The 18,401-nt window shown below is 46.7% G+C and overlaps 1 protein-coding gene across 1 annotated transcript; it reads right to left on the reverse strand.

Annotated features, from left to right (window-relative positions):
- Positions 1-317: 317 nt before the first annotated feature.
- On the reverse strand, positions 318-16,708 carry LOC118082725 (solute carrier family 22 member 7-like). The gene is made up of 10 exons (XM_035110551.1): positions 16,331-16,708; positions 13,857-13,960; positions 12,888-13,042; positions 10,059-10,227; positions 6,519-6,642; positions 4,485-4,600; positions 4,161-4,375; positions 3,355-3,463; positions 1,552-1,758; positions 318-387 (listed from the first exon to the last, which is right to left on the reverse strand). Exons 1-10 carry the CDS (start codon positions 16,706-16,708, stop codon positions 318-320), a joined length of 1,647 nt encoding a protein of 548 aa, XP_034966442.1.
- Between the last annotated feature and the right edge of the window lie 1,693 nt (positions 16,709-18,401).

Below are 18,401 nucleotides of genomic sequence, written 5' to 3' on the forward strand. Positions count from 1 at the left end.
GTTCAAGAAAATTTTGTGCTACGCCCTTTTTGTTGTGCAAATGACAACACCAGCAATGGTCTGTTAGGGAATGTCCTCGTGAGCCCTGCTTGTAACTCCAGTCGAACCACGAATGAATTAAACAGCTAAGAGCAAGATCTGGAAATCAGTGATCTCACCAACCACTCATCTCCACGCTGAGGAATGACACCAAAGCAGGTTGCACCCTTCACTTTATTGCATTATCAAATCTAAGCCTGCACACCATGTTTGCCCTTGATCACCTCTTCTGCAAGCCCCAAGCCCCCCATTGATAGCTGCATCAACCTCTCAGCAGGTCACTTTTGTAACGACTGCAGAGGCACGACTTCAGACACCTTCCCATGCAGGTGTTTCTTCCTTTCTGAGCTACAGGGAAACAACAAAGAAAAAAATCACTGCTGTTTGCTGAGAAGTGGAGGCTGGTGCATTAGCACGAATGGAGCAGGGTCTCCCACCAGTTAGCTTTCACAAACCCTCCAAGTGTCCCTATTTTCCAGGGACAGTCCTGGATTTACAGAAGCTGTCCTGGTTTCTGATGCGATCTCGGAATGTCTCGCTTTTCCTTAGGGTGTCTCTATTTTCATCGGGGAAATGTTGAAGGATATGGAGTTATGTGATCCCCAAGCCAAGGAGATAACTATACAACCTTTATAAGACATCTGAAGGCAGCCCTGTATAGGGAAGTTTTTCAATGCTTAATGTTGTTGTTGTTGTTGTTGTTGTTGTTGTTGTTATTTATTATATATGTTGGAAGCTACCCAGAGTGGCTGGGGTAACCCGGTCAGATGGGTGGGGTATAAATATTAAATTTGTTGTTGTTGTTGAATAGGACATCCCGATTTTCATCGGAGAAATGTTGGAGGGCATGCCGTGGATGTCTGCATTCTTTATGCTGCAGGAAGTAACAAGAAATACAACTTCTAATATCCATACTATGGTCATACCAGAGTAGAAAAGAGTCTGATAGACCACATGCCAGTCAAAAGATTTGTATCATAGCTACTGATAAAATTGCCAGATGGTGTTGGAGCTCAACTAGTCTCTGACCAGTGGGCTTTCACTGAAGGACGTGTGTCATCATTTTATCATGTTTTTATATACAGTCGTACCTTGGAAGTCGAATGGAATCCATTCCGGAAGTCCATTTGACTTCCAAAATGTTCAGAAACCAAAGTGCGGCTTCTGGTTGGCTGCAGAAAGCTCCTGCAGCCAATCAGAAGCTGTGGAAGCCCCATCGGATGTTCGGCTTCCCAAAGAACGTTCGAAAACCAGAACACTCACTTCAGGGTTTCAATCGTTCGGGAGCTGATGTGTTCGGGAGCCAAGGCGTTCAAGATCCAAGGTACAACTGTATGTTGGAAGTCGCCCAGAGTGGCTGGGGGAACCCAGTCAGATGGGAGGGGTAATGATGATGATGATGATGATGATGAATAGGGTGTGCCTAGTTTCATCAGAGAAATGCTGAAGGGTATATTTTCAGCCAGTCCTCCACCACCACTTCCTGCCCCTCTGCCTCTCCCCGGCTCTCACCTTCGCTTTTCAACATCCTCTACAGTCTCCGGCAGCTCCATGTTTAACGTCTCAGGGAGGAAGAAGGCTGCCGAGCCGCAGAGCACGGCCATGATGCAGTAGATCACTTGGGGCAGAAGCTTCCATAGGCTGTCCAGCATGAAGACGAGAGGAGCCACCGAGCCACCCAGGCGTGCCATGAAGGCGCAGAACCCTTGCCCATTCTGCCTGGAAGCAAGGGAGAGGCATCCCATAAGGCTCAAGTCCTGCAAAGATATGCTGGGCTTGGGATGTCTTTGTTGGACGATCCCATTCTCAGCTTATCGGTCGGGAAAGTGGTAGCTGGGATGTCCACGGACAACTGGAGGAGACCATTGGCAAAATGGCACCTCTTTGGTGGCTCGTTTCATGTAGTGCCTCACTTTAGCAGCAGCAGGGGCTTCCCCTCACTCTGCTCGCTCTGCAGCTCCTTGGGAGGCTGCTGGCTCTTTTTGGAGCTGGAGCCCAGAAAGGGAATCCAGGTGGGTAGGAAAGGGGGATGCATGTTATGGCGGTGTCTCTCCCCCGCCCCTGGAACCCACCCCGCTTCTCCCATGCATTTGTTTGTTTGGTTGTAAGTCTCTTTGGGTTGCCCTGGGCAAGAGAAAGCAACTAACAAATTCAGTTATGAAGAATAATATTAATAAGGGCTGAAGTGACTTGTAAATGTTTAAGCCTTCCTAGCTTAATGCCATATTGAAAATAGAACCGCTGGTATCATAATGGCACAATACTGTATTGGCTTGAATATAAGCCGCATCCGCAAATAAGCTACACCTTTAAATTTCGGCGGCTTGGGGGAGGCTTGGGAACCTTATGCTCCCAAGCTGCTTCCTGGGGGAAGGAGCCGCACCGCTTTGCCGGTGGCGTAAGGTCGTGAATATAAGCCACACTTTAACTTTTCACAATCGGAATTTGGGGGGGGAGGTGTGGCTTATATTCAGGCCAATACGGTACTTATTTAATTTTTAATTTTAATTTTCTTAGTTTCCCAAATTTTAATAAATCAATCCAAATTATTTAAATGTATGTGTGTGTGTATATATATATATATATATATATATAGTTTTCCCGCTCCTGTTGCAAACATATGTCCACTTCTTCCTGATGTGGCCACTTCATAATAGCATACAGTGGTACCTCGTGTTACAAACACTTTGGGTTACAGACTCCGCTAACCCGGAAGTAATACCTTGGGTTAAGAACTTTACCTCAGGATGAGAACAGAAATTGTGCTTCAGCGGCGCGGTGGCAGCAGGAGGCCCCATTAGTTAAAGTGGTACCTCAGGTTAAGAACAGTTTCAGGTTAAGAACGGCCCTCCAGAATGAATTAAGTTTATAACCAGAGGTACCACTGTAATACAAATCTATGGTGCGACCACACTTGGAACATTGTGTAACACTCTGGTCCCCTCAACTCATTCACCACATTGGCTATCCCTGAATAAATCAATTGAACATTGCAGCTGTAATTTTTTGGTAAATCATTTTAGAAAATCCAATGATTGGACTGTATTTATTTGGGGTTTGCAGATCCTGAAGGACGGAGGAGCATGCATAAGAAGGTCTAGCACAGGCATCCCCAAACTTCGGCCCTCCAGATGTTTTGGACTACAATTCCCATCTTCCCCGACCACTGGTCCTGTTAGCTAGGGATCATGGGAGTTGTAGGCCAAAACATCTGGAGGGCCACAGTTTGGGGGTGCCTGGTCTAGCATCATGCCACGGCCATGCACAGGCTTCCAGCGGAGTTATCTACGAGCTGAGACAGGAGCTCCTCCTTACCTGAGGACAGTGGGGTAGAGTTCCGAGGAATACAAGAAGATGGTGGTGAAAGCAGCTTCAGAGAATCCTTTGCCTATGATGGCAACCACAGAACGCAAAATCCCCAGCGCTAGGACGAGAAGCAGTTGGAGAGGGTGAAAGGAGCTACTACAAGCAAAACGTTTGCATGTGCAATAGGAAAAATCGGTGCTAAGAATCCTGAGCATGTTGGCACCTCCTGCAACATTGTCATGGATCCCAGAAAGCCACTGCTTTGTTGATGTCCCTGATGGCACAGCTACACTAGCAACTCTCACCTGGCTTCGATACCCATAAATTTGCTCAGGAGGATGCAGGGGCTGAATTCAGTACTCCCACCCTCAAGAAAGATGCCATCCATGATTGTCCCATGAACAGCTCAGAGGTGTGGGGGTTGGAGTTTCATCCTGTAACGCACCCTTTTTGCATGCTCAGAATTTTATTTAGTGAAGTGATCTGGTTGCAACGTAGAGACTTCATTTGCTAGGCCAGGCGGCAGGGCTGTTCCCCCCCCCCGGCTCCTCCATGTAACCGCAAACACAACTTGGCTGCCTGGCAATGGCAGGATAGCAACTCGGGGACGGCCCTATCGGTAGGCAGAGTGAGGCAGCTGCCTAGGGGTCTTGAGAAGGAAGGGGGGCAGCTTCCCAGGCATTCTTTCTGAGCCCCCTCAGAAGGACAGGGAAGCTGCAACATGATCATTTGCATCCATTTTCTTGGCTTGAACCACGTTTTAAAAGGAAAACCACCACAACAAGAGGCAATAGGAATAAAGCAAAGCTACTTACACCTTGGGACAGCAATGTTGACTCCTATGCATAACCCGGTTAGGATGAGTGACCAGGCCTGGCTCGGCTTCCGTCCAAATCGATTCACCACGAGGTACACAATGAGTTTGGCCGGGATCTCAATGACCCCAAAGACAAACTGCGTCATGTACATGCTCAGGCCGAAGCCAGTGATGTTCAAGCTCATGCCGTAGTAGGAAAAAGCCACCCCAAACCTGAAGGGGAGGGAGATAAAGAGGTGGGCGGAGGAACCCCAGACTCAGGCCCAGAGAGGACGTCAACCCACGGGTGAGGTGAGGAGGGAGAGAGAAAGAGGTGTCTCACCACACGGCCCCCATGCAAAAGGAGATTTTCCTCAGCATCGGTGTTCGGAAGATGCTCACGTAAGAATAACTCCCACCTAGCTTCTGCTCTACCATGGCTGCTGTCTTGCTCAGCATCTGAAGAAGGGAAGAAGAAGAAGAAGAAGAAGAAGAAGAAGAAGAAGAAGAAGAAGAAGAAGAAGAAGAAGAAGAAGAAGAAGAAGAAGAAGAAGAAGAAGAAGAAGAGGAGGAGGAGGAGGAGGAGGAGGAGGAGGAGGAGGAGGAGGAGGAGGAGGAGGAGGAGGAGGAGGAGGAGGAGGAGGAGAGGAAGAAGGAGGAGGAGGAGGAGGAGGAGGAGGAGGAGGAGGAGGAGGAGGAGGAGAAGAAGAAGAAGAAGAAGAAGAAGAAGAAGAAGAAGAAGAAGAAGAAGAAGAAGAAGAAGAAGAAGAAGAAGAAGAAGAAGAAGAAGAAGAAGAAGAAGAAGAAGAGTAGTTTGGATTTGATATCCTGCTTTATCACTACCCGAAGGTCTCAAAGCGGCTAACATTCTCCTTTCCCTTCCTCCCCCCACAACAAACACTCTGTGAGGTAAGTGGGGCTGAGAGACTTCAAAGAAGTGTGACTAGCCCAAGGTCACCCAGCAGCTGTATGTGGAGGAGCGGAACGCGAACCCGGTTCCCCAGATTACGAGTCTACTGCTCTTAACCACTACACCACACTGGCTCTCAGGAGTGGAGGACTTCCTCCTGGTAGACCATTTGGTCCACTGTCTCCCATCCTGGCTCCGCCCCCTGTGGCTATTCGGCTTGAAAAAAAGCTTTCCATTGTCACCAATGGGGTTCCCCCTGCTCCAAGCCTAATTGCTAACCAGTGGGGGGTTTTCTGGGGCTGTTGTAGCACATGGGGAGCAATTAGGCATGAAGAAATCTTCCACTGACACACATACAAATTATCAGAATTCGCTATTGGCTTGCATGAGCGACAGCAGACAACTCAGTGGGGAATTGTCTCTCGTTCTCCCTCCACTAGTAAACCCTGTTGCATCAGGAGAAAGTAAAAACAGAAACAAAACTGGGTCTGAAAGCCCCACATTTTAAAATAATAATAATAATAATAATAATAATAATAATAATAATAATAATAATAATAATTTATTATTTATACCCCGCCCATCTGGCTGGGCCTCCCCAGCCACTCTGAGAGAGAGAGCACGCAAATGTCAGATATTATTCATATTCTTCAGGTCTCTGGCTCAAACCATTTCTGTAGCAGGATTTTGAATATTTAAACAGGCTTTAATTGCTCGGTGTTTGTTTTATTTATAATGGTTTACCCCCATCTTTCTACCCACAAAGGCACCCTCCCACAAGGCAGCTCGTAATATGCATGGAATTAAAATCCAACGGAGTCTGCATTGATAGTATAAAGTACAAATGTAAGAAAACATCATTCAGTCTTGTAGGATAAAAATTAACAAATGGATCCTAATACATTGAAAAAGGGAGGGAGGGGGCACCCTGAGAATGAGGGTGAGGGTGAAATTGTGGAAGCAAAGCAAGGCTGAACAACTCTGTAGCAACGCTACGATATCTGGTTTTCAACATTGCGATAAATCGCTAGCTAAACGTTATGATATACTGATATTATCACGATGGCTGAAATAAGGATGGTGCTATGCAGAGGCCTGGGCTGGCTTCACGGTTTTTCCTGCATTGTGATTTTCACATAGTGCACTCACACATACATACATCATGATTTGTGATATCCGAAAAACAGACTCTGGGCAGGCAGCCCTCACCGCTGTTCCATGTTGCAGTCTGTGGCATTTTCCATGGCAGTAGCAGTTGGTGGTATAGGGGTGTGTGTGTGTTCTCCAATCACGTCTCTTCATTATTAGTTCCCGATGCCCCTACTCAGTGCTATTTTTCTAGAAAAGGGGGTTTCCGGAACTCTTCATAAACACCTCCCTTGTTCTCTTAGAATGGCAATGGTGCCCACCACTGTGTTCTGGTGAGTTCCGGCTGAAAAAATAAAATAAAGCCCTGCCCCATCTCACCTCAAGGTTAATCTTGGCAGCAAACTCCTTTCGTCCATTCATTTTGGCACAAGCTTGCAAATGCCCGCGAGCTTCCTTCAGCTTCCCTTTGGCCAGCAACCACCTGGCAGATTCTGGGACCCACCTGTTAAAAGAGAAAATGATCAGGTTGTGAGATACATTGCCCATATCCTCCAGCTTATTTTGAAAACCCCTAAGGCCACGTCGCGCAATACGTTGAAAGCCAGTCTAATTCCACTTTAAATGGTCGTGGCTTCCCCCAAAGAATCCTGGGAACGATAGATTGTTAAGTGTGTGGAGAGTTGTTAGGAGACCAATGTTTCCCTTCACAGAGCTACAGTTCCCAGAGTTCCTTGGGAAAGGGGATCAGTTGTTAAACCACTCTGTGAAGGGAGTAAGGGTCTGCTTAGGGTTATCTGATTTATTAGTAGTAGTATTGTTATTACCATTGATTTATTATAATCCTAGAATCCTAGAATGATAGAGTTGGAAGGGACCCCAAGCGTCTTCTAATCTAGCCCAACCGCTTGCAGTGCAGAAATCTCAGCTAAAGCATCCATGACAGACTGCCACCTCACCTCTGCTTTAAAACCTCCAAGGAAGGAGAGTCCACAACCTCCTGAGGGAACTGTTCCATTAATCATCTTCTAAACTGCCATCTCAAGGTCATTTACACATAATTAAAAATGCTTAACAGCACAAAAAATATCAAATACATTTAAAAACAAGTCTAAAACCTTAACAAGTAGACACATGTGGCAAAGGCCCATTTACCCAGCTGGGGAAGCCTGTCAGAACAAAAAAAATATCTTCAATTGCTTCTGGAAAGAGCAGGTATTGGGCACCTGTTGTTTCTCAACAGGAATGCTATTCCACAGTGATCTGCTGGGTTTATCAGGCATAAGGTGGTCTCTCAGGTAACATTTTCCTCAGCTGCAGAGGACATTATATGTTAGTACCAACACCTTGAACGTGGGGCCTGGGGCACCTCCATTAGTCCAAGGTTATAGCTTCCTAAGGATGCTTTTCACTAAAAAAAATGGTGGGGGGGAGTAAGCCATAAACCTTGGCATATACTGCGTCCAAAACATGTAAGCAGCATGAGGAGGCATGATAATTGTTAGTTTCTCAGTTCTAGGAGTGGGGAGGTGGGATTCTGAAACATACTATCTCGCTGCCTGTCACCCAGGTTCTAGTTCAGCCTGAACATTCAGCTCTTGGCGAAGGAGCAACTTGGTGAACTATTACTTATACAAGATGCCGGTGCGTGTGGATTTGACATTTGGCTCCAGGTGTCAGATGGCTCATTTCACTTCATACCAAACGTGCTGGACACAGATTAACATAGATTGACACCCTTCTATTAATGTGTACTGGTGCCTGTGTTGGATGCAAAGTGCACAAGTCAAAGAGGCAAGACCCCTTGATGTCTTCTTCGCAGGCACTGGCTGCATGAATACCACACATTTAAAGCACATTCCTGCCCCCAAAGTATCCTGGGGACCGTAGTTTACCCTGAACAGAGCTGCAGTCCCAAACACCTTAGCAAACTACAGTTCCCAGAATCCTTTGCAGGGGTGCTATAAATGTATGTTGTGCTTGCAGCCACTGTTACCTAACGTAATTCTGGTGGGAAAGTTGAGAGGGCAAAGTTCCCAGAGGGAAGGTTTGACGGGTGGGACCAGAGCGCTCGGGGGGGGGGGGGGAGAGACTCCAGAGGAGGCAGCACAGGCTCCACAGCTGAGCAGCTCAAGAGGAGAGGGTGCTCTGCCAGCCCCATCACCCCAACAGCGAAGGGGGGGGGGGAAGAGGTGCAAAGAGAGGAGGAGATTTCAAGATGCCAAGGGCATTTTGTTGGCGAAAGTCCCGATGGGCAGTGCTTCCGGATTCTGATTCGGACTAGGACAGTCATGGATTTTGATGCTCTGTCTTGTACATATGTATATAATAAAAATCTGCAAAAACCAGGCACAGAGTTTGGAGCGTCTTACTCGTGAGAAAGCAACCAGCATCATTACATGTACACTTTGGGGGTTCGTGTGAAGAATTGGATGTCGCCTTGTACGCCTCCTTCTGGCAACTCCTGCAGCCAAGGCTGGTGCCAAACGTATTGCTGTGCTTTCCTTTGGACCACACCAGCGAGGCCAAGAGAGGGTCTTGTCATCTGGGCAACCCAGGACCTCTATACACACTGGCCAGGCTTGTGCCCCAAAGAGGTCACTTCAGTGCTGCTAACGCAGCAGTTTGACTTCACCCCTTGAGGCACACTCCATTTTCTCTCAAGACAGATGGATGCCAACAACAACAGGTTGAGTTGTTAATAGGAAACCAGGGTTTCCTGGTTTGCTGAAGCTACTTACGCCAAAGGAGGAACAAAGTGGGAGTCATCAGGCAGCATACACCAGCAAATGTCTCATTCCTTATAAACCATGAATGATGACCCTTGGGGCCTCTCCCAACTCCACAATTCCATGATCCTATTGCTATCCAGATGGGTTAGCCAAACTTATCTTTCCTCCACTCTTTCCAGGCATGCAGTGGCGGAGGAAACTGCTCGGGCGCCTGGGGAAGCTGCCCATAGGGGCAGGACGCACCGCAGGGCCTCCGGAGTCTGCCTGCCTCCTCCCACTCAGCAGCCCTACAGCTGGGGAGGCAGTAGGTGGCCCGTTTGGGCAGCGTGGAGCCTGTACCCGCCCAAGCCAGGAGAGACACGGTGGCTTGGATGCGCTGCAGGCCCCGCGGTGAGTGCCACCCGGCATTTTGTCACCCTCCTCAGTGGTGACACCCAGGGAGGCCCGCACCCACCACACACCCCTTCCCCTGCTCCTGCAGGCATGGTCCACAATATAAATCTCCATGTCCGAGCTCCTTTGTTTCTACTTTCCGCTGGAGCTTTCTCCACTAAAACCCTCTCTTTAAAGCTCAATCGGAGCAAATGTCAATCTGCAGAAAAGCCAAATTGGTGTTTGCTCTGGTTCAGCTTTAAAAAGTGGGTTTTCGTGGGGATGCTTAGGGCAAAAAAAAAAAAATTAAAAAAATGGGGGGGGGGACCTGTTTGGACAAGGAGCATTAAAGCACAGATCTCTGTCTGGAAAGTGAGTAGCAAAAGGCAAGTCTGGATCGGGCCAGACTGTAGAGCAACAAAAGCAGGACAAAATAATAACCCAGAGCACTTGTGGCATAAAAACTTCTGCAGGAAGTTATGGGATATGCACTTAATGGAATTGATGCTTTAGGCCTGCCCCAAGACTTTTGCAGGCTCAAAGAGTATTGAGTGCAAATCATAATGAATGCACATTAAAAAATGATGTCTGGAGGGCCCCACAAGCCCAGAGCAGGTTGCAAATTAAAACAAACCCATACAAATGCTAAAAACAAAACAGACGGTTGCAACCAGCCAACCGAACAAAGCATCTATAGTAGCCCTGAAGTCTGCTATAAGCCAGTGTGCCTAGCTAGGTTTCCAGCTGGTTCTGTGAAGAAGATGCCCTTGAGGAAAGGCAGAACCACAAGCCATCATGCAAGGTTAGTTTCACCCACCACATAGAGACCACGCCCACCGCACATGGCAAAGTAACAGCAAAGAGCAGCCACCGCCAGTCTCGCACCAGGTAGGCGATCAGAGCGAGAAGCATATTCCCCATGCTCCAGAAGATGCTGGTTATGATCCCAGAAACGGTACGATGCTGGATGTCTACCCATTCCATGCCTGGAACATAGAAATGGAGTTTAGCACACAGACAGACATACACTTGATTGTGACAGCCCAAAGAGAACAGACCTAGATCTTGCTGCCCAGACCCATTGTTTGTATTAAGCCTTCATCTAACCATCGCCTATGTTTGGAGTGAAGCAGCAATGCTCAGTAAAAGAGGCCAAGTCAGCTGCAGTGTCTTTGTTTTCTGGTGGAGACTGGCTTTTGCACCGCTTCTAAGCTAGCCTCTTTTTAAGGACTTGAACCTTGCGGTGCACATAGCAGCTGCAAGGACAGCTCTGTTGGTGCCAGATAGAAAGATAGATAGATGATAGATAGATAGATAGATAGATAGATAGATAGATAGATAGATAGAGTGGTCCGTCGACTTAAGAACTTAATCTGTTCTGAAGGCACATTCGTAGGTCGAAAAGTTCATAAGTCGAAAAGTGGTTTCCCATAGGGAAAAAAATATTCGGAAAAATCCATAAGTCGAGGAAACCGCATTTAAAACCGCCAACGGTTTCCGTTTGGATGTAGAAAAATCCGTAAGCGTGCGGCCATTTGTCCCGTTCGTAAGTCGAAAACTTCGGATGTCGAGTAATTCGTAAGTCGAGGGGCCACTGTAGATAGATAGATAGATAGATAGATAGATAGATAGATAGATAGATAGATAGATGATAGATAGATAGATAGATAGATAGATAGATAGATAAATAGATAGATAGATAGATAGATAGATAGATAGATAGATAGATAGATAGATAGATAGATCTGATAGGGGCAGATCAACTATGAAACTAATGAAGCTTAAGTTTCAGGGCCCTTAATCCTGGAGGGACCCCAGACATTACTTTAGTCCACATCGCTTAACAAATTTGGGTCTAGTAGACCCAATTTGAGTTGTGCAACTCAGATTGATTGATTGTTATATATATTTCAACAAGTTTGAGAGTCAGTAGCACGGATGTTGTAACAGTTCTAAAGGTGTGGAGATCTACTATGCAACAACCATATCGGAGAAGATAACTGTGGATACCCAGACCTTGTTGGTTGTTAAGGGGACCCCATAACAGTTCGAGTTTCAAAAATGTAGGTCCACCACTCACTCACTCTGTGTCTCTGCATATACACTGAGGTCCACCAACTGGAAGCAGGCAGAATATAGTGGCTGAGGGGGAAGACACAGGATCAAAGAACACGTTGCCTCTGGCCCAAGATGCTGTTTTCATTGGCAGTAGAACTGAGTCCTTTTACCCCTGACCATACCTGCCAAGTTGCTGTCAGAGAAATAAGGGACCGGCCGGAAATAGCAGACCGGAAGTAGCGCTGCCGCCATTTTGGAACTGGGCGGAGCATGCTCAGAAGTGACTTTTGATGCTGCTTTGCCCAGTTCCAAAATGGCCACCGCGTCAGAAGTCGCTCTGCAGCCATTTTGGAACTGGGCAGAGCAGCATCAAAAGTCGCTTCTGAGCATGCTCCGCCCAGTTCCAAAATGGCCGCCGCGCCAGAATAAACCGGAAAAAAACAAAAAATAATCCGTTTTTTCAGCTAGGAACAGCTGGAAAAACGGGGATTTCCCGGGGAAAACAGGAGACTTGGCAGCTATGCCCCTGACCTCACAATTGGCAGATGCAGATTTAGGGGAGTGCAACTGGTTTGGTTGCACTGGCCGCAGAGCCTTGGGGGTTCTGTAGGGGGTGCTACAAGTAAACTGGAAGGTGAGGAATGGGCCCCCTGGATTTTGGCATCACACAGGGCACTGCTGAAATTTGAGAGCCCAAGGTCCACACAGCTCCTGGTGGTTCCCCACCTCAGCCAAGCTTTGGGTCAGGCAGGACCTGATTCTGAATGTGTCTCTTGAAACTACATATGGTGATTCAGCACATGGGCGTACCCAGCATGGGGCAGGGGGCAGCTGCCCCCCCAGAAGCAGGGCAGCTGGAGAGGGCAGGCAGGCTGAAGCAAAACGGCAGCAGCGGCAGCGAAGCTGCCTCCGTTGAAAAAAAAACCTGGACCTGGACCTGGGCTAACTTCAGCCTACACTCCTTCAAGTCACAGCGAGCACAGCACAGAAAGTGCTGCCCCACAATGCTCTGCGGCACCTCATTTGCCTCATTTTAGTCACTGCTGCCATTAAAGGAGCAGGCGAGGCAGGAGTACAAGCGTGGGTGGCTCCATGTGCTGCCTTGTAAATGACCCCCTTTTCTCTGGGGTGTGCGGACATTGACCATGCCTCCTGGGGGGATCCTGGCCACGTCATTGCCAGCTAGCCAATCGGGTGGCTGGGGGGCGTGGCTGGTGTGCCCCCCCCCCAGCATTGATCCTGGGTACGTCCATGATTCAGCATGTCCTCGTTCAACTTATGTTTTCAAAGGTGGTTCAATATATGTGCTGTTGCACCGCAGGGGAAGGGGAGAGGGCATCAAAGTCCTCTGCATTGCTTAACAAATTTCCAGATCATGGGGACTGTGACCTTTTTCGCTTTTGCTTTTTGCTACAGAAAAAGTAGAGATTCCTAACACACCCAGTTCTGTGCTAGAACCCAGAATCACAAGCTTACAAGGTGAAATCATGGGCATTTGGGATATACTTGATTCCTGCACATATCTTCCGCAAAGGTTCCCAGCTCTACGGCTACAACTTATCAGCCTTGAAACTCTTGTTGTGCTTACCCAGAGGCACCACGATGAGAGAGAGGCCACAGATAGACATGCCTGTCAGGGTCCGCATGACCGCCAGCATACTGTATGTAACAGACGCAGAACTCACCATCCCACAAATCAGGGTGCACACATAGGACACCAGGAGCATGGTCTTCCGGCCGAACCTGCCACAACACCACGGAGGAGGAAAATGTTTTTGTTTTTGTTTTGTTAAAAGGATCTTTATTTCAATTCTTTAAAACATTACAAAATATAACAAAAACAAAAAAAAGATTTACAAAATGTAAAGAAACCGAAAAAGATATAAGAATATCAAAAGCAAAACATAAAAATAAATGCTCAAAATAAAGTTTAATCCAAACTTATACTCCACACAATACACATCAAATGATATACAAAAAGTTTAAATCAAGATGAAATCAAATCACAAAATTTCAAAAAGAAAACAGGGGGGGGGGAGAAAAATTTAAAATGCTTCCGATTGCTAGCATATCGCTTCCTATAGCTTTCACCCGTCTTAACTCGCTTTCTTAAAATTCCTTTATTTGAACCACCTACCACAGGTGTGCCTTCTTCCTTTGTCTAATAAATATCTCTCTTTATACGTTACTTAACTTAAGCAAATCACCAGATCTGTTTTTATACCTTCTTTTTTCAGAAGGTATACAGTGCAGGATTGGCAAGTAAAAATAACAGAATTTGTGAATTTAGCCAAAATGACTGCAGCCATAAGGAACATCTGTAGACCAGAACTTCCCTCACCTGATGCTATCCAGATGTTGATGGACTACAAGTCCCATCATCCCTGGCCATGCTGGCTGGGACTGATGGGAGTTGGAGTCCAAATATCTGGAAGGCATCCTGTTAGGGAAGACTGCCATAAAGTGTGGGGGATCAAATTGGGCAGGTAAAGGTGTTTGTCATGTGAAGACAGACAGAACAAAAGGTTTCAATAAGGAAGAAGCGTGAGAAGATTACCTGTCTGACAGGTAGCCAAAGATGAGAGCTCCAAGCATGACGCCAATGAAGAAGAAGGTTGCTGTGGCGTGATTCAGCTCTTTTTGCTCACAGACCAAGTCCCACTGGAACAAAGGACCCAGAGCAGCATTTAGAATACCTAGAGGCAGCTTGATTCAAGGTTGCCACCATTTCCCCCCAGCGGGACTCCTGTGTGCCTTAAATACACAGACAAGGATTTTGGAACATAAACACAGGGTTAATTTCAAATAGATCTGCTTTATTAATCAAAACTGCAGCAATGCCACTAACTACACTAGGTAAAGTATGGAAGAGCAATTTTGAATTGCCTATGTCAGGTGTGTGGAATCTTTGGCCTGCCAGATGTTGCTGAACTACAACTCCCATCAGCCCCTGCAAGCCAGGCCAATGGGATGGGATGTGGTAATAATAATAATAATAATAATAATAATAATAATAATAATAATACCCCGCCCATCTGGCTGGGCTTCTCTCTCCTGATAGCCAGCAGGTGAAAACAGCCTATTAAATCTATGTCCTATACAGGGAAGTTTTTAATGTTTGATGTTTTAATGTGTTTTTATATTCTGTTGGAAGCTGCCAAGAGTATTAAGCTAATGAATTGTTGTTGTTGTTGTTGTTGTTGTTGTTGTTGTTGTTGTTGTTGTTATTCTCCACCCCCATCGTTCTGCCCAGACACTGAGGTCCAGCCATAGCTGCCAAGTTATCCCTTTTTTAAGGGAAATTCCCTTATGCTGAATAGGCTTCCTCGTGAGAAAAGGGAAAACTTGGCAGCTATGGGTCCAGCGCTGAGGGCCTTCTGGTGGTTCCCTCATTATGAGAAGCCAAGTTGGAGGGAACCAGGCAGAGGGCCTTCTCGGTAGTGGCACCCGCCCTGTGGAACGCCCTCCCATCAGATGTCAAAGAGGAAAACAGCCACCAGATTTTTAGAAGACATCTGAAGGCAGCCCTGTTTAGGGAGGCTTTTGATGTTTAATAGATTATTTTATTTTATTTTTCTGTTGGAAGCCGCCCAGAGTGGCTGTGGAAACCCAGCCAGATGGGCGGGGTATAAATATATTATTATTATTATTCAGTGGCAATAAGGGGAAACTCTTTTACCTCTTTATATTTTGAGTTTGGACACATATAGCTTCCCACCCAGGCATTTGAATGATGCATTCTGAACACTGCAATAAAGGTGCAGGTTCAATCTATCAAGTTGATTAAAATCAGGACTTTCTCAATTAGATAATATCTACCAAATAAGCTAGAGCTATGACTACCCAGGTGTCAACTGCATGTACTTCATTCTTAAGTATAAATTCAATTTTGAACATTTTAAATATGTGAGTATCTTTCTTCAGGGATGCTTTTGAATGGCAGCTAAAGGTGGCAAGTGTATTAATTGAATTGCAGTTAATTTTCAACTCCCTCGTAACCACAGTAAAGCTTGGAGTTTATAATCAACTAAAAGGGCTGCTAATTCTCTAACAAGTATAATGAAGTATGTGATTTGTTGTCACTTTCTAAGGAGTTTTTTTGTACAATCTTACAGGGCTAAAGACCTTCAGTTTACAATTACAATCATAAAAACGATTTCAACCGGTGGGTGTGGAATGGGTGAAAATATCACAATATCATTGATCATTATCATTATTTTACACTTTCTGGATGCCCCGCGATCATATTATAAAGTAGTTGTGTCCTATGCTACAAAACAAGCACTGCTGCAAGTTTCTTTTCATTTTCCAATGTACTTCTTATCAATAAATAAAACCGTTGTGGCGCAACCAAATTTTTATTCTGAAAATGTGGCCCAGGGGGGAAAAGTCGGAGAACCACTGCTTTAGTGAGTGAGGAGGACTTGGTTCTTATTGAAATTTTTACTGGATGAGCATTTTGTTTTGATCACTGTGTTATATCCCTCCCACCCCTGGTTTTAAATTGCTTTTATTTGTTATGATTTAGTCACTTTGATATTTTTTTATAATGTATAAAGCAACTGATAAAGGAAATAAAGATCATGGTGATAAATACAGTGGAACCTCGGTTTACGAACACCTCAGTTTACGAATTTCCGGTTTACGAACGCCACGGACCCATCTGGAACGGATTAATTCACTTTCCATTACTTTCAATGGGAAAGTTCACTTCAGGTTAAGTACGCTTCAGGTTAAGTACAGACTTCCGGAACCAATTGTGTACTTAAACCGAGGTACCACTGTAATGTATTTATTTATTGCCTTTTTCTCCAGGGAGCTCAATGTGGTCTTCATAGTTCCCCCCCTCCTCTCCCCCACAAGAACCCTGTAGATTAGACTGAGACCGGCCAGTAATGAGCCAAAGGTCACCCAGTGAGCCTTATGGCCAAGTATATATTTCTCTCTGCTCAATTCCAAAAGAGTCCATTCTTTTGCACTCCTTTGCAGTTTCAGATGGCCCCAAAACGTATAGGAAGATGCTAGGCTTACCTGGGTAGCTATGGTGGAAGTGAACTGGGACCGATTATAAACCCACCCATTCTGGCAGCTCTGGACCGATGTGCCATTGGTCAACTCTTGGGAGGAGTTGAGCAGGAGGTGGAACTGAGGCTCCGAAAACATCTCACAGGAGCTGAAGGCTTCTTCCGAATCCCTCGGGATGCTGATGAGCAGCACCTCTGCCTTGGTGAGGTTGGCAAAGCGGTCCTGATGCGGGATGGCGCAGTGATGAGCCGGGGTGGCCGCAAGGAAGTTATGCAGGAGGAAATGGAGAGGGAGGAAGAGCCTCGGGAGGCAGAGCAGGAGCAAAATGAGGACCTGGAATTTGCCAAAGCCTCCAGCCTCGCACAAGAGGTCTTCGAAATTCATCTTTGCCAAGGCCCTTGCTTGCTCGTAGGGGTCAAGGTGCCGCAGGAGGGATCCCCTACAACTCTTCTGCTCCACAAGAGCAGGAAGCCATGACTTTTCATGCCGTCATCCGTGTGGACTTTGAGATCGTGGATCTGGCCCTCACCGGTAGGGGCTGAGCCAAGGGGCCTTTCGCTTGAGCCAAAGGACCTTTCGCTTTCTCTGTCCCAGGGAAATGGCGAGGGCAGTGCCATGGAGCAGGAGAATGTTTAACGCAACAACGCTTAGCAGTTGACAAGTAACCTTTAGTGCTGCTGCAGGGAAGCAGGCTAGAAATTAAATATATTATGGTTACCCGCCACTTCTTGCCCCCAAAGTTAACCTTTAGTCAATGCATATCAGCAACTGTTGAGGCCAGAGTCACAGTCTCCTACCAATAAAGCTTTTCTTCTGGAAGATTGCACCTAAAATGATTCGTTTCTGCCCCAGACAAATGACCTAACCTGGGCATGCAGGCGAGGTCAAAAAGCCTAGATGGGGACCAATATGCTCCATAGGTTTTATTGCCCTGCCCCATGGAAAGGGACTTAATTTTGCTTGGGGTTGTCTTCCGGGGCAAGGGGGAATATGCAGCCTTGAAACAAGCGACAAGCCCAGGCTGTCTGCAGGCTGAAGACCCCCAAAATTGCACAGCCATTTTACAGAACTGGTTGCGGATGGCGGCTCCCACTGCTGCAGAAATAAAGGGTTGTTTTGTCCCCGAACCTTTATTTCTGCTTCAGATCCTTGCCCAGCTGACCATTGCACCTGTGCCTCTAGCAGCATCTTGCAGAAGATGGTGAAACCATTTATATCCATACCAGAGATTTCTGTAGGTAAAAAGCCTGCAAAATGCATAGGAAAAGGCGGGGTTAATTTCCCCCTGGTGATTTGGCAATTCTGTATGTGTCTTCAATGGTGTGTTTTTCAACCACTTTCCCTCCAGGGTTGCGGGAGCTGACTACTGTAGCTGTAGGGCTGACTACTTGGGCTGCAGGAATTAGCAGGTGAAGATGTTTGGTCTTGCCATGAAAAGCTTTTCTAGCTGAACAATTAATCGGCGTTAAACATACTAGAGCAGGCCAGGCTGTTTGGCTTTCTACTAGGCGGCTGGCAACAGCTCTGGTCAGCTGGCACCAAAAACCCACCAGGCCACCCTTCCTCCAAGGATAATACATGCTTCAGGTTACGTGGAGGGACAGGGCTTGGCTCAAAGTCACCCAGGGGGCTTTGTGGCTGCGAGGGGAATTGGATCTGTGTCTCCTCAGTCCTGGTCTGACTCTCTAAACAACTATACTACACACAGGAGGGGCACTATATAAGCATGTTTGCAAAGCATGTTCTATAAGCTGGGTGCCACAGCAGAGGAGGCTGTGCCTCTGGATGGTGGGGGCACCTGCAGAAAACCTCAGCTAATGATCCCACTACTCAGGCAGCTTTTCTTGCCGGGGTGGCGCTGTGGTCTAAACCACTGAGTCTCTTGGGCTTGCCAATCAGAAGATCGGCGGTTCGAATCCCCACAATGGGGTGAGCTCCTGTTGCTCGGTCCCAGCTCCTGCCAACCTAGCAGTTCAAAAGCATGCCCAAAAGTGCAAGTAGATAAATAGGTACCGCTCCGGAGGGAAGGTAAACGGCGTTTCTGTGCGCTGCTCTGGTTTCGGTGTTCCGTTGCGCC

This window comes from Zootoca vivipara, chromosome 3, assembly GCF_963506605.1.
Source record: "Zootoca vivipara chromosome 3, rZooViv1.1, whole genome shotgun sequence".
NCBI classification, from domain to species: Eukaryota; Metazoa; Chordata; class Lepidosauria; order Squamata; family Lacertidae; genus Zootoca; species Zootoca vivipara.

Excerpts from the sequence above, each read along its gene's own strand:
- LOC118082725 (XM_035110551.1), bottom strand. The coding sequence starts at position 16,708 with ATGAATTTCGAAGACCTCTTGTGCGAGGCTGGAGGCTTTGGCAAATTC. Across the intron at positions 13,961-16,330 it reads CTTCCACCATAGCTACCCAG|TGGGACTTGGTCTGTGAGCA; the intron begins GTAAGCCTAGCA and ends CCTTTGTTCCAG. Across the intron at positions 3,464-4,160 it reads CAACATTGCTGTCCCAAGGT|CGCTGGGGATTTTGCGTTCT; the intron begins GTAAGTAGCTTT and ends TTCTCGTCCTAG.